At 27.2% G+C, this 16,596-nt stretch overlaps 2 protein-coding genes across 2 annotated transcripts; one reads left to right on the forward strand and one right to left on the reverse strand.

Moving 5' to 3' along the window:
- Window positions 1-11,707: 11,707 nt before the first annotated feature.
- LOC127290586 (chymotrypsin-2-like) lies at window positions 11,708-13,058 on the reverse strand. The gene is made up of 5 exons (XM_051319272.1): window positions 12,929-13,058; window positions 12,645-12,804; window positions 12,294-12,561; window positions 12,032-12,184; window positions 11,708-11,937 (listed from the first exon to the last, which is right to left on the reverse strand). Exons 1-5 carry the CDS (start codon window positions 12,978-12,980, stop codon window positions 11,791-11,793), a joined length of 780 nt encoding a protein of 259 aa, XP_051175229.1. The 5' UTR covers window positions 12,981-13,058; the 3' UTR covers window positions 11,708-11,790.
- A 1,269-nt stretch (window positions 13,059-14,327) lies between these two features.
- LOC127290588 (chymotrypsin-2-like) lies at window positions 14,328-15,950 on the forward strand. The gene is made up of 5 exons (XM_051319273.1): window positions 14,328-14,479; window positions 14,754-14,934; window positions 15,133-15,388; window positions 15,485-15,631; window positions 15,703-15,950. The coding sequence occupies exons 1-5, from the start codon at window positions 14,428-14,430 to the stop codon at window positions 15,847-15,849; spliced, it is 783 nt and encodes a 260-aa protein (XP_051175230.1). The 5' UTR covers window positions 14,328-14,427; the 3' UTR covers window positions 15,850-15,950.
- Window positions 15,951-16,596: the final 646 nt, after the last annotated feature.

The raw sequence follows: 16,596 nt of genomic DNA on the forward strand, positions 1-16,596 counted from the left end.
ACAGACTGAACTTTCGTGTAATTTTAGTATTTAGTAGGCAATGTTAGTTATAGTCAAACTTACTAAAAACAAATTTCGTACAAGTGGAACTTTTTAAATAAATCTTAGTAGTAAAAAATAGTTTTAGTCAGACATAAGAGTTTACATTTTTATACTTTTAAAATAAGTAGTAAAAGAGTGTTTCCGTCAGACTTTCAAAGTTTTTAAAATTTTTTTTCAAATTACAGTTAAAGTAGTAGTGTAGTAGTAGTAAAAGTAGTAGTAAAAGTAGTTGTAACAGTCGGTTTTAGTCAGACGCGCTTTGTAAATTTTTGTAATTTTTTTATTTTAGTAGTAAAAGTAATTGTTAGTCAGACACAAATCTTTCAATTTCTTAATTTTCTATTAAATAGTAAGTGTGTTTAATATTAGACTTTTACAAATTTATTAGTAGTACAAGTCAATGTTAGTCAGACAGACATTAAAATTATTATTTTCATATCAGTAGTAAAAGTCAATTTCAATCAGACTTTTCAGCTTCTTGTAATTTTAACATTAGTAATAAAAGTAATCCCTAGTCAGACGAAATTCAAATTTTAAATTCGTCCAATAAGTAGTAAAACTGTGTTTACTAAAAGCAAATTTCGTTCAAGTGGAACTTTTTAAATAAATCTATTTTTTTTATTTTAGTAGTAATAAAAGTTTTAGTCAGACATAAGAGTTTATATTTTCATAATTTTAAAATAAGTAGCAAAAGAGTGTTTCTGTTAGACTTTTTCAAAAATTTGCCAAATTAAAGTAAAAGTAGCAGTATAGTAGTTTAAAATTTAAAATTTTTTGTAATTTTGCTATTTCAGTAGTAAAAGTAAATTGTGGATAATATTCGTATAATTTACAAAGATAAAATTAATATAATATATTTAGGATCAAGTGAAGATTGAATTGTAGAAGCTTTTGAAATGTACAAAGTTGTTGTTGAAAGTTTCTTAAACACGAGCAACATATAATGACGCACTCACGCCATACAGTAGAAGTTCACCTAACAGTTTATGTTTGTTTACACAGATAACATGAACGCTATAGAATTACGTCCAAGTTGTAACGCCTTCCGTGGGTAGTTTATGGAAATCGGACAGCTCTGCTCTGAGGCAAAGCGAACAGCCTTTGGTTCATGTTATCGATTTGAAAGCTAATCTATTCAAGACAAAAGCAATTCATTCCAATTTATCAGTAATAATTAAAATTTCTTAACAATTCACTCATTTATTTTTTTTTTTAATTTTTAATTCGAATTCAAAAATATACCTTAAATCAGAAAATACGGACAAAAATTTTTTGACGAAAAAAAAATTACGTTTTCAACTAAAACAATTTTTAATTTTAATTTAATTTTTATTACATTGTGTAATCTTTATGTCAAAGTACTTTTAGTACGAAAGAGCTTATCGCGTTTACTATAAAATAAATAAAAAAAAACGAATATTATAGATTTTTCATGAAAAGTGCATTTTGTTACGTATGCATTTTTCTTTCTCGCAGAAATGATATTTTTCAAGGAAAGTGCAATTGATGGAAATATGCATATTTGCTGTGTATTGCAAAAAAAAAAAAACTTTCTTTAAATTTTGCATTTCTTTTTGCAATTTTGAAAAAAATAAATTCAGGACAAAAATTCTGTCACCTTTTAATATTATAAAAAAGTGATTTTCAAAGTATTAAATAAAAATTCTATTTTTATTCTAAAAAAAAAAAAATTTTTTTGAAGTAGAAAAAAAAACAAAAAGAAACGGAATTTGCAAAAAAAAAATGATTTATATTTTTTAAAATAGTGAACAGAGTTCTAAATCTCAATGAAAATAAAATTTATAAGTAAATGATTCAGGATTGCTGCATTTTTGGGTGGGATATATTTTATGATGGTAATATATATTACGAAATTGTGAAAACACCTTCTAAACTCGTAAATTTTTGTACTGACCAACTCGGGCAGTTTTGCCAATCGGCAAGTTGGGATTGCACTTTAAATATAAATGCCGGTCGAAATTATAACACTGTTTTGGCCACGTTACCACACACAGAGAGGCAGTAAAATACGACTCTGAGAGGACAACTTAATGGTTGCCGGATGCTAATTGCATTATTTCACGTTTTTTTTTTTTTTTTTATAAAAAAACATGAAGGAAAAATAAATAAAAAATAAATAAATAAAAATCTACCGGAAGTATCGTTTTTGAATGTAGGCTATATATATATATATGATAGACGAAAAAAAAGCAGAGCTGCGTGTCTAATCCTTTCGGTTATTGTAAACATTTCGGTTTAGTCGATAATAGTGTGAAGAGGCTTTATATAAAGTTTCCAGGATTTTCACGGACCTCCACAATTCATGCATTGATAGAGATTTTACCTGTTCGAAATAGTGAAAAACTATGCTTTTTTTTTTTAAATTAACTCTGATGATCAAATATAAAGCTGTCATGTCGTAAATTTTTTATTGGAATTTTCCAGAGTCGTTACCAAAAATATTTTGATTTTTACTTCACAGTCAATATGTAAATTGCTTTAGCCAATATTTCTCTTTTGAAAAACTGAAATTTTTTTTTTTCATGAATACTTAAAAGAAAAAAACACAAAAATAATTTTTTCAATATTTTAGATTTAAAGTTTTCTCTTTTTAGGATTCAATTTTAATTTGTTACGAATTTATTTATTATTTAACAATTAGTAAATAAAATTATTCTATATGAAGAGTTCTTTTTTTTTGAAAACTATAATGGATTTTATATAAATTGAAAAAAAGACAACTACGAAAAATAATATCATATTTCTTGACATCGTAGTTTCCATATATACTCATTCGTCGAGAAAGTTTTTGCCGACTTGAGGGAAAACGTTTTGGTGACATTGCCTCTATTTTTTTCAATATCTTCATTCATCTGGAATATGATGCGTCTCACTGCATCCGACTTGTTCTACTTGAAAGCAAAACAAGTGAACCGACAAGAAAACCGCGTTCATCTCTTTTCCTCATTCTTATGGATAAGGTAAGACATTATTATTATTTTATAATATTAATTCTTTCTCAGTAGTATGGGTAAAAAAAAATTTTTGATATTAAGAAACTAATAAATCTTATTAGGGAAAAAATTTTTCATTTTAATAATTAACATAAAATGAAAAATAATATTTTTGTTGAATCTACATATTTTCAATAAATAAAAGAATATTATTTTTAGTGGAATAATTTTCGAATTCTCCCTTTTTCAATGAAGTTAATTGAATTCAAATAAGTATAATTAACGTCAGCCTATATATATAAGTAATATAGAAAACTTTCAAACTATCTAAGTTTAAGTTCGATTTTCCCCATAGTGAGAAAATTAGAAAGAGAAGTTAAAGGGGAACTTAATTTTCATGAATAAGCCTCTGACATATTGAAAGCACAAAATAATATATTTATTATTTTTTTACAGTAAATAATCCTCTATTTTTCTGAAATTAAATTAATTACAACCAATTGAATATGAAAAATAATTGAAAATGGAAAAACTTTTTTAATGTTTTTGTTTTTAATTTGAAAAAAAAAAAAATAATAATAGAAGAAAATTGTGGTCTAATATTTTTAAGTTTTTTGGTAAAGTTTCACTTTACAAGTATCGTGAATGTTAAAATGGTGCCAGTATATAAAGATCGATCGATTGTTCAATGGTTGGACGTTCGATCAGTTTTAACTCAACACTGACAAATGTTACTCTGCAAAGGCATTACTCGTGAATAGTGATAAATTTCCACAAGTACTATACCTTTCCACGTTGACTGCGCGCCTTCCAAAAGTCGAGTTCGTTACGAAAGTTCAAGCGTTGGAACTCCAAACGCGACTGATTTGATCGAGAAACGATTACAGAGTCATTGAGAATGAACGAATCCAGCAAAACATCGACCATTCATGTTCAAATAAAAACTTTTCAATTAGGTGCCTTTCTTAATCAACACCTGACTTTGGGGAAAATTAGAAATTAGCTCAATTTTGTGTTTTTTTTTTTATTTTATTTTTTGTCAATGCAATTCAATTGCTTTTCACCGAACAGCTTTCGTATGCTTTTGAAGAATTTAAAAGACAATAAAGAAAATGTGATTGGTGTCTTTTTTTGTAGTTCTAATGCTATATTTAATTTTGTAAAATATTTTTTATTTTTGTAATACTTTTCTAGATTAGTGTTTATTAAGTAGCCCTTAATTAAAGTATTTTTAATTTCAGTAGTATAGACCAATTGCAGTCAGACTAGAATTTACGTAGAAATTAATTTTAAGAAAAAAATTGATTAATAGAAAATTTTCAGTGATACAGGACAGTTTTAGACAGACTGAACATTTGTGTAATTTTTAGTATCCAGTAGTCAACATTAGTTATAGTCAGACTTACTAAAAGCAAATTTCATTCAAGTGGAACTTTTTAAATAAATCCTTTAATTTTTAGTTTAGTAGTAAAAAAAAGTTTTAGTCAGACATAAGAGTTTACATTTTTAAACTTTTAAAATAAGTAGTAAAAGAGTGTCAGATTTTCCAAGTTTTCAAAAATTTGCCAAATTACAGTAAAAGTAGTAGTAGTAGTAGTAGTAACAGTCGGTTTTAGTCAGACGCGCTTTGTAAATTTTTGTAATTTTGCTATTTTAGTAGTAAAAGTAATTGTTAGTCAGACACAAATCTTTCAATTTCTTAATTTTCTATTAAATAGTAAGTGTGTTTAATATTAGACTTTTATAAATTTATTAGTAGTACAAGTCAATGTTAGTCAAACAGAGAGTGGAATTATTATTTTCATATCAGTAGTAAAAGTAAATTTCAGTCAGACTTTCCAGCTTCTTGTAATTTTAACATTAGTAGTAAAAGTAATCACTAGTCAGACGAAATTCAAACTTTAAATTCGTCCAATGAGTAGTAAAAGTGTAAGCAAATTTCGTTCAAGTGGAACTTTTTAAATAAATCTTAGTAGTAAAAAAAAGTTTTAGTCAGACATAAGAGTTTACATTTTTATACTTTTAAAATAAGTAGTAAAAGAGTGTATCCGTCAGACTTTTCAAGTTTTCAAAAATTTGCCAAATTACTGTAAAAGTAGTAGTATATAGTAGTAGTAGTAGTAGTAGTAGAAGTAGTAGTAATAATAGTAACAGTCAGTTTTAGTCAGACGCGTTTTATAAATTTTTGTAATTTTGCTATTTCAGTAGTAAAAATAATTTTAAGTCAGACACAAATCTTTTAATTTCTTTTAATAGTAAGTGTGTTTAATATTAGACTTTTACAAATTTATTAGTAGTATAAGTCAATGTTAGTCAGACAGACATTAGAATTATTATTATTTTCATATCAGTAGTAAAAGTAAATTTCAGTCAGTCTTTCCAGCTTCTTGTAATTTTAACATTAGTAGTAAAAGTAATCACTAGTCAGACAAAATTCAAACTTTAAATTCGTCTAATTAGTAGTAAAATTGTGTTTCAGTAAGACTTTTTAAACCCTGATAGCACAGTCAGTTTCAGTTTAGAAAATTCGAATAATTTTTAAAATTTCCGTGGCATGTATTTGAAATTTTTAACGTTTGATGCAAAACTTAAAAAATGAATATTAAATTAAATGATTGAATTCCTTTGAAAGTTGGACACAATATATATATATTTGAATTTATATTATACATATATATATATATATATATATATATATATAGTTTGTATGTATAAATTGAGGCTAACCTAGATTCATTTCCTGGAGGATTTCACGCTCTTTGCCACAGGATCGTGACTCGAAGAGGGCAGCCAATCTCGTGATTACATCCCCCCTAAGCGGTGACCCGCCGGCATTTCGGCGACGAATCCGAAATAATAATATCGGTTTCCAACTCCATGGAATGCAGCAAGGCGTTCATGCGAACTCGTGGAGAACCGCTGAGCGCTCGCGGTTACTTGAATGCGCAAATGATCGGTGGATTTGTGGCTGAGAAAGGATATCCAACATCTTTGCCACGTGTTGACAGTTTAAAAATTAAATATTTCATTGATATTTCAGAAAAATATTGCCAATATTCCAGCAATATTGCCACATTATTTCCTTTATCCATCTAACGGCCATTTAGGCTTTCTTGTCAATACATATGTTTTATGTACTGTTTGCGAATATAGTTAAAAATATAATTAAAAATCTATTATTAACTAACTAAATTAATAATTAGTAACATTTAGTATATAAAGATCGATCGATTGTTCAATGGTTGCGGACATATTGTATTATTTTATTAATTCAAGAGAAAAGCAAAAATTCTAATATAATAAATAAAAATAAAAGTAAATTAAAAATGAGGGAAATAAAAATTAAGTATCGACTAAACATAAATGTGATTCTATATAACAACAAGTCGTAACCATTAAAAATTACAGTCAAGGGATAATCGATATCATGAATTTCGATCACGAGGAAAAATTATGATATGGATTTTCGAGAATATTCATGAAGTTGTTTTTTCCTGCCTCCTCCTCCTCCTCTTATGATGGTAATGGTGATCATGAAACAGAAATTTGCGATATTCATGTTATCGATAAAGATTGTCTGTTTTACATGAGAATTGAAAATCAGTACACTGATATAGTATTTTATACATATATATAGTATTTAGCATATACAGTATATATATAAATACAATATATATTGTTCTGGAACTCGTGTGGAAGAAACGCACGTCAAAAATAAGTAGCGTCGAGAATTCACAGCTGCCAGTATCCGATAACAGCATCGATGTCAGAACCTGGTTACACGTAGATGCTCTTGAATTGTACAGGACAAGAAGTTGAACGTGCCTCGGCGTCTTCTGCGTGGAAAACGATATACACATATATATGTATATATATATATAGTCAAGATCCTTTTCCAGGAGGTCAGATGAAAAGAAGTCCGTCAAAAAGGGAGTTCAATGCTACCAGACTGCAATAAAATCCTTCAATTGTGTTTCTGCCTTGCAGTTTCCTCGCCTCGATTTTTCCATTTCGCTGCAATCAGCAAAATTGCTTACACTTTTTTTCTCTCTCTCTCTCTTTCTCTCTTCTTATTCTTCTTCATTCTTCTCATTTTTCGTTGCATGTTGTCGATGTCATTTACCCGAGTCTACCTAATTTTATTGAATTGATCGACAATTTTATTTTCTTGGAATTTAAATGAAAAATCATCAACTTTAACAAAATTCTTGAAGTAAATTCAATGGAGAAAAAAAAAGTTGTTGAGGAATACATTTGTAATTTTGTTATTGGAACGAACGAAGTTTATGTTACCATGACAACCGTTACCATAACAATCGTTTCCATGACAACAGTTACCATAGTAATCTTTTCCATAGCAACCATTTCCATGACAATCGTTGGTAAGGACTGTTTTTCCTTAGCAACAGTTTGCTAAGTAATTTTTTCGGATAAAAACAAATAAAAGACGATTTAATAATTCATATTTTCGAATAAATTCGAGTATATATACCTTGGAAATATTTTTCCAAATACTTTGCAAGACATGCTTCGAGATAACCAAAGATTTAATTTCAAATTATTATATAAATTTTGTCAATTGCAATTGACTGTTGTAAAGTGATGTAAAAAAAAAAAAAAAAATTTTTTTTCGTAAATATAAAATCTCTAAAAGTAGAGAACAATTGACTCGGAAGGAGGCATTGGAAATTTTAACGTGCCGATGGTTTGCTGAGTGAAAAAAACTGTCAGCAACATTGACGTTCTTACCAGGGAAGTATATATACATATATATGTGTGTGTATATATATATATATGACTATATCTCGGCGCATATACTCGTCGAATCGTCTGTTAACTTCACTCTTGCGATATCTCTTCTGCCAGTGGCACATACAATCGATCGAATCCACATCGAGACACATGACACACAATTCTCCCTACGGGGATTTGGCACTTTGACGAGTTCGTATTGAGCGTCCAGGGTCGAGTCGACTAGTGAATGAATTCAGAACGAGAACGACTGAATTTCTGGAGAGTCCATGTGAGCCCACACACGAGAGAGAGAGAGAAGAGAGAGATAGTTTGGTTCAAAAACGAATCGCGATTGAAATCGTTTCACATTGTTTGGAACTCGTATACTCTTCTTTTATTGCACCGTCTGTGCTCGGCTCTGTGTCATGATTCTCTCTCTCTATATATATATATATATATATATCTCCCTCCACCGACCCCGTTTTCAATGACACTAGACTAATTGCAACTTTCTGCGTGCTGAAAACCCCTCTAAATGAAATCCCAGAAAAAACAAAAAAAAAAAAATCCCTTTTAAAAATTGATACTTTTTTTTTCATTTCTATCGAGTCTATTTTATAGCAGTTGCATCAAACGTTTTACAATCCACTACATCATTTCGATATTTTTAATCCACAACAAAATGTATCATTTAAGTGAAAGCATTTTTTTTTTTTTTTTCTACTAATTATTCTAATCTAAATTTTTTATTCTCTTTTTCTTTTTAAAAATTTTAAATTTTAACAATAAAGTAAGGTTACGCGTATAATTAAAGTAAAAAAAAAAAAATGCTGAGAAATTTTCTCAGAATATTGAAGAAGATAATTTTCCTATTGCGGTTGAAACGCACATTTTATCGAACTCTAATAAAGAATGTAATTTTCAATTAAACAACAAATGAAAAATATAATTGAATAAAAAGTTAAAGGAAAAAAAAATAGAAATTTAAAAAAAAATGAAACAATATGTTAATAAAAAAAATTGTAAATTAAAAAAAAAATCTCTGTTTTAATTATATTATCAAAGAAGATTAAAATTAATGTGTAAAATTGTAATCCGCAAAGATCGTTTATTTATGATTTTATGAAATATGATATAACTGAGGATTTGAATGTAAGAATCTTGAAAACGTCTTTAGATAAGTTACGACAAAGGAAAACGGTTATATTCCAAACTTGTTAATTTTCTCATGAAACTGTGAGTATAATATCAAGTTTATCTTCAAGGTTCAACGTTTGTTTCATATATATATATATGTATATAATACAGAGAAGAAACGACGGTTCACTCAAGGAGCGACTAATTGCCTCAGTTTTGTTTCTATGATTCTGGTAAATGAAATGCTCGAGTGAATGATATCACCCTTCAGCCTGTAATATTTCATATATCTCATTTCATTACTCGAAATTGTTAGCTTCATCGGGTTTATAATATTTCGTATATTCTTGAAAACTCTTCAGATAATTACAAAATATTCAAAAAACATTACTTAAAACAAAGATTTTCGTAAAAAAAAAAATTATTTCATTTTTTTTTTTTTAAAGGAAGGAAGCAAAATATATTGACAATTATCTTCCGAATATGTTTTCACTCAAAAAATAAAGAGACACTAGATTATTATAAATCAATTAATAATATTTGTGTCATAATATAAAATTTCGAGGGAAATTATTATATCCCAAAAAAAATATTGTTGCGATATATATTTAATTTACAAGAGAAAATTAATTATTATTTCAAATAAAATTATTTATTATAAATAAGTATATTATTACCTATATTAAATAATTATTAGGATGTAATTCATCAAAGAAGGAAAAAATGATGCAACACTTAATTACAAAGAGAGATTAACTATATAAATCAATTATTACATATAATGAATGAAATAATACAAAAGGTATCAGAAATGATTTAGGATAACAAATATAGAATAAATGATGTATTGTCAAAATTGTACAGTGATGATAAAAGAATTTTTTCAGATTTATGATGTTTCCCTTATCATTACGAACTTGACTGTATAACATTTCTTTCGTTGAAGGAATATGAAACTTTTTTATAGAAATATTTTCAAAATTTTTATTTTATCAAAATAAAACATTAATTTAAAATTGTAACGATTTAGGATAATAGAAAAATGTAGATTTTGTTTCAAAATCTAAAATTCGAAATAAAAACGTATAAAAAATAGATTTAAAAACAAAAAACAGCTCAAAGTGATTTTGTCTCGAAAAATTGCTAAGTTTAGAGGGATAATTGGGGTCTGCGTCAGCTCATTCTCTTTATCCCATTTTCACTCCCCCCCTTTTTTTTCTCAACCCTCGTTTTCATTCTCCCCTTTTACTTCTTGCATTTACTCTTCTTTCCAATCTCAAGTATCCAGTGGCAACTATTAAATTTCTCTTGGGCAAATAAAGTGGCGTCGATTGCAGGTCGAAAGGGGGTTGTCTTTGACTTTCAAGAATGGCGGAAGTTAATTAATCGATCGTTGAACCTTCACTTCCTTTAAAAGGTTTACCTCAAATTTCACATGGATTTCAGTTTAACCTCTTATGAGATTTTACCCCTTAGAAACAAAAAATCGTTTTATTTTGACGAATTTTTTTTTTTACAAGGGAATTTTCTACATAAAAGAATTTTTAAATGCAACGAAAATTGGCTAAATTAATCTGTAAAAATGTTTTTTATTTTTAAATTGAAATCGCAAAAAAGGGCTCTCATATATAGAAACAAAAACCTTTAAATTACGAAATATTTTTTTTTTTATCGGGAATTGTGTATATATATATATATATTATGTCAGAGAGATTGAAAATGGAAATAATATGTTTTTATCGCTAGTTCGCAGCTTGTGTAATTCAGAGAGAGGACCTTTTGAAATTCGACGTTTGCTCTCGCAAAAGTGTGCACGGATTCTTCAACTCCACTCATCCAATTTTCAGTGAATGGTCTCTACATATATACATATCTCGACAAATTATCATTAGACTTTTGGTGGAAGAGAGAGAGAGAGAGAGAGAGAGAAGAAAATCAGGTAAGCGGCGCACACTCAACGCGCCCGTCGAGCTGTATATATTCGGATAATCGACAAAGTTGCGAAACCGGTGTAACAAAAGATAGAATTAATTAGAGGGATATCTGTTCAGTGAAAACCCCACTACTGGCAACGGTCCAGTAAACAAGTATATATACCTATATTGATTCAAAAGGTTGCATACATGAGAAGGACGGAGAATAATGTATATATATATATTTATCCGCGAATTTATGTCTTCGTACATATGTGAAACATTTATAAACAAAGGACAGAGAGAGAGAGAGAGAGAAAGAGAGCGACGATGAAAGTTGAACACATGAAATATAACGAACCGCGCGCATGTGTCAATTAGTAATCAATTTATTACTATATATACCATCGAAACCAACGATGCGCGCGATACCCTCACTTTTCCGGTACAACCATTGGATCAATTGTAGATTGACAATGTTAATAGCTGGAGAATCGTTTTAATTATAAATCATTTAATTATAACTGCGTACATTTCTCAATTATCATATATAGTTAGTTTTATGAAATATTTTTCATTTATTTAACAAGGCAGAAAAAAATTATTTTTATAAATTATTTCTTAAAAAACCAAATTTTCTTCCTGGAGAACCAGTGCAGAAATTTTTCACAGGGACCAGATCGGGGACGGATCAGGCTGCCCTATTAGGCGAATGAAACGCCACGCCTAATGTGGCCCTGATTAGGAATTTTACATTTTCTATTGGCCCTGTGTTTCATTCCCTACTAGGGCCCTGATAGTTCAATTTCGACCCGGGAAAAAATATAATTTTTTAAAAAGTAAAATTTTGCTGGATAAATAAAATAATAAAATAGAATCAAACAAAAAAATTTGCTAACTAATAAATGATAAAATTCGTTCTTTGGATTTTGTTTTGTTTTTTTTTTTTTATTCAAAAAAGTAAAAATACAGTCGAAATAATATACAAAAATTAATTGCTAAAGAAAGATTTAATTTTCCTCCATTGTTGTTGTTATCCAATCAACATATTTCCAAACATGAGTATTTACATCAGGATATCCTTGAGCACATGGATTTCCCATTGAAACAATTCCAACTTGATAATTACCAACGACAATTGGACCACCAGAATCACCCTACAAAGAAAATAATTATAATTATATTAATTTTATTTCTTCAAAGAAATAGAGAAATTTTTTTTTTCTTTCTACAAATAAATAAATAACTTACGTGACACAATCCTTGTCCTTGTTTTGTAAAAGTGCAAATTTGTGTTTCTCCTACAGGTGGAAGAAATGGAATTGGAGATAAACGTTTCACGCAAGCATTATGATCATAAACTTTACTTTCTAAATATTGCAATTGTTGTGGTCGGAGACCTCCCTAAAAATTCAATCAAATTATTGTAATTAGAAATTAACAGTATCAAAAATATAATTATCATTTATTACTAATTTATAATAATTAATAGAAAAATAATAATTATACATACTACTTGTAATCTGCCCCAACCAGATGCAATAACAGGTATACCATCTTGATTCAAATCAATTGGAGGCAATTTAATTGGTTGTACAGTACTGGAAAATGTTATGTTGCCACTAATTTTGATTAAAGCCAAATCATTACGCATATCACCATTTTTATTAAATTGAGGATGTTTAATAACTTTACTGATCTCGTGTTTTTTAGTGTTTTTATCAAAAGAATTCAGATTTAATAGTCCAACAACAACATTGCTAGATTGAGTCGCTGTCAATCTGTTCAAAAAATTAAATTATTTATTATTTATAATATTTATTTTATTCTGAAAAATTAGAAAAAAACATTTTCAATTTCTTACGCTGGTGTGCAGTGAGCTGCTGTTAAAATCCATTTTTCATTTAATATGGAAGCACCACAAAAATGACCGATTCCTGAATTTTGTAAAGATACTTGATAAGGAAACTGTCCTTTTTTTGCCGTAAGTCCACCAACAATACGAGGATTCAATTTAGGATTTGCTGTTAAAATAAAATTATTTAAATTTCGAAAAAAATTTCCTTTTTTGATTAAAAAAATCAATCTTTAATTTTTACTATACATTTGCAAAAATAGAATAACAGAACAAGTGGAAAATAAACTCACCAAATGCTAATCCAAAAAGAGCCAGAAAAATAAGAAACGATATATTTGTCATGTTGAAAATTATGTCTACTTAGAATAAATTAATTTGCCTTATATACTAGTCAAGGATCTTAAAAAAAAATCAGCAAAGATAATTATGTGATCAGAAGTGGAAATGACTTTTGATAAATTCACATTATCATTAGATTTATCTGTTGACTATCGCAATAATGTTGCCTAATCAAATTATTGATGATTTAATTTAGAACGGAATGTCAATGAAAGTAATTTTTTCGTTCCATATAAACGTTTTAAATACGTATTATAAATATTAAGTTACAAAAAATTTCTTCTTTTAAAAATTTTTCCCTATTTTTAAAGAACTATTATTAAGGGAAAAATTATATATATATAGTTAATAAGAAATTTAGTTAAAAAATGTTTAAAATAATCATATTTATTTTTTACACATGTTCAAAACGAAAATACAAAATTACGAATTTTTAATCTTAATTAATAAAAATATTAATGATTCTTTCATTGATCAACTTTTAATTAAATTTGTATTAAAAATAATTTCATACGAGAATTATCAGTATATAAAATTAAAATTTTGTCGTATTTTAAGAAGGAAATACGTTCTATAAATATTGATATCAGACAAGATATTTTTGATAAGTAGATGAGACATTCTTTGATTAATTTATACGATTAGAAATACGATTATTTTATCAAAGATTATTAATTCTACGTATATTAATTTGTAAATTTTTTAAGATACATACATTCAAATGACAGGAGTCATAATTTTTGATAATGATAATTAATAAAAATATTGATTTTTATACATAAACTACAAAATTCAAAGAAAACGAGCTGATAAAAAAAAAATTATTGTTCCTCTGATTAGACTTATTAGGCAATTTATTATCTCAACTAAGTACTTCCCAAATGTCTAAAATTAAATGTAAAAAAATATATTAATATATTATAATATATTATAATATATTATTATATATATATTATATATTATAATATATATTAAAATATATATTATATATAAATATATTAATATTAATAATATTAATAAAAAATATATTAATATTATTCACAATTCCCGCTTATTATGTCTACTATTTCGATTAAAAATTTACAATTAAAATTTTTTCATTTTTTACAATACCTACGTAACTTAATATTTGAAGTTTCTTATTTGAATATTTCGAGCAATTGATTTTTTTCATTATCAAACGATAGAGAGACACATGTAAAAATATTTTTTTTATCATTTCTGATAAGAATGAAAGAAAATTGATTTGTTTTGACATTATGATCGTAATTCCATTCATAATTTGATTAGGCAATATTTTACCATATAGTTTTTAGATAAATTATAATCGTGATAATGTAAATTTATCAAAACTTATGTAGAATTTTAATATTTTTTGATTTTTTGAAGGGCATTGCTCAGTATATATTAAGCAAATGAATTTATCGAAAGTTTACATTAGTTCTTCATCATGTCAAAGCTATCGTTCTTATTGTTTTTGACACTTTTCGGATTAGCATTTGGTGAGTTAATATACTGTAAAAGCAGAAATTTTAATTTTTATGTGTTATTTTATTTTATTTGTTATTTATTATTTATTTTAATGTTTTGAAAAATGAGTTAGTCAAAAGCAATAAAGTACAAATTTTATTGTGTTTAAAAAAACCAATAATCATTTTATAGAAAATTTTGAACGCAAAAATTTGTTAAATACTATTAAAAATTAATTAAATATTAATTTTTTGGCAAAAGAAGAAATTTTTTTGTTGAAAACTAATTAATTCTGCTTTTTAACAGCAAATCCGTTACTTAATTTTAATGAACCAAAATTGAATCCTCGTATTGTCGGTGGACTTACCGCAAAAAAAGGACAATTTCCATATCAAGTATCTTTACAACATTCAAGGTATGGTCATTTTTGTGGAGCTTCCATCTTAAACGAAAAATGGATATTAACAGCAGCTCATTGCGCACCAGAGTAAGAAATTTAATATGATTTTTTTTTTAATTTTTCAGAATAAAAAATTAATATTTTTAACATAAATATAATTACAATTAATTGATAGCTTTATTATTTACAGATATTGTAACTATTAAATATTGATATTTTAACTATCACTTTTATAAATATTTTGAATTAATAATTTATAAATTAAATAATCTAATTTTTTTGTAGATTAAGCACCAGTGTTGTTGTTGGAGTATTTGATCTTTCTCAATTTGATGAAAGCACTGTAAAACATAAGATCAATAAAGTTATTATACATCCTCAATTTAATCAAGGTTTTCCAATGCGCAATGATTTAGCTTTGATCAAAATTAACGAAACAATAACATTTTCCAATGTTGTACAATCAATTAAATTACCTCCAATTGATTTAAATCATGATGGTATACCCGTTATTGCTTCTGGTTGGGGCAAATTACAAGTAGTATGTATAATTATTATTTTTTTATTAATTATTAAATTAGTAATAAATTTTTGATATTGTTAATTTCTAATTACAATAATGTAATTAAATTTTTAGGGAGGCGTTCGACCACAACAATTGCAATATTTAGAAAGTAAAGTTTATGATCATGAAGCTTGCGTAAAACGTGTGGCTACAACTCTTCCACCCATTGGAGAAACACAAATTTGCACTTTTACAAAAGCAAAACAAGGATTGTGTCACGTGAGTTTTTTTTTCTCATTTATTTTTGAAAAGTAGAATTTTTTTTTGAGAAAAATATTTTTTATTTATAGGGTGATTCCGGTGGTCCAATTGTCATTGGTAATTATCAAGTTGGAATTGTTTCAATGGGATATCCATGTGCTCAAGGATATCCTGATGTAAATACTCATGTTTGGAAATATGTTGATTGGATAACAACTACAATGGAGGAAAATTAAGTTATACATGTTAATTTTTGTACATTACATTGTTTTGTCTGTATTTTTACTCATTTTTTTACTAAATAAAAAATATCAAAAAAAAAAAAATTGAAATATAATTTAAGTTTTATTATTGAAATACACAATTTGTTATAGTTTTATAAGTAGTATAAATAGTTTTCTGATATGTGTAAAGTATCGCAGCGCCATCTGTTCATTATTTTTTAACGGTCGGTAATTTAGAAATCTTCATTGCCTTTGAAAAAAATGAATTAAAATTCGACTTGTATTTTTCAAAAACCTGAGAATAAACTTAAATTTTTTTTTTAAATCCACAGAACTTAACTAAGAAAATAAATGATGAAAAATAATCTTGCTTTCCTTTTGGGGGGATAATAAACAATGTATATAAGTGACATTTCTTTGGAAAGTTGGCTGCGTCTTTGCCATTTACGTAACTTCCTGTGAAAGAGAGAAAGAGAGAGAGAAAGAAAGAATCAAAAAGTCGTGATTCGTCTCGCTTATAAGCATTCGCCATTGTGTCTTCTCTGAATATTGTTGTGGCGACGCAATTCTAAGTGTTCACACAGGGATGAAAAAGCAAAGATTCTCCACGGCCTTGTATATACTAAACTTAAATTTCTGTTTTCTTTATCCAAGTCTTGAGATTCGTATTTTCCGAAAATTTCTTCCTTTTAGCGACTTGGACCTTGCCCAAAGTTAGTCTACGTTGTCGGCCTAACTTCCTGGTCTCGACCGAAACGA

Source organism: Leptopilina boulardi, unplaced genomic scaffold (genome assembly GCF_019393585.1).
Source record: "Leptopilina boulardi isolate dan_hultmark-lab unplaced genomic scaffold, ZJU_Lbou_2.1 LbouV2_72, whole genome shotgun sequence".
NCBI classification, from domain to species: domain Eukaryota; kingdom Metazoa; phylum Arthropoda; class Insecta; order Hymenoptera; family Figitidae; genus Leptopilina; species Leptopilina boulardi.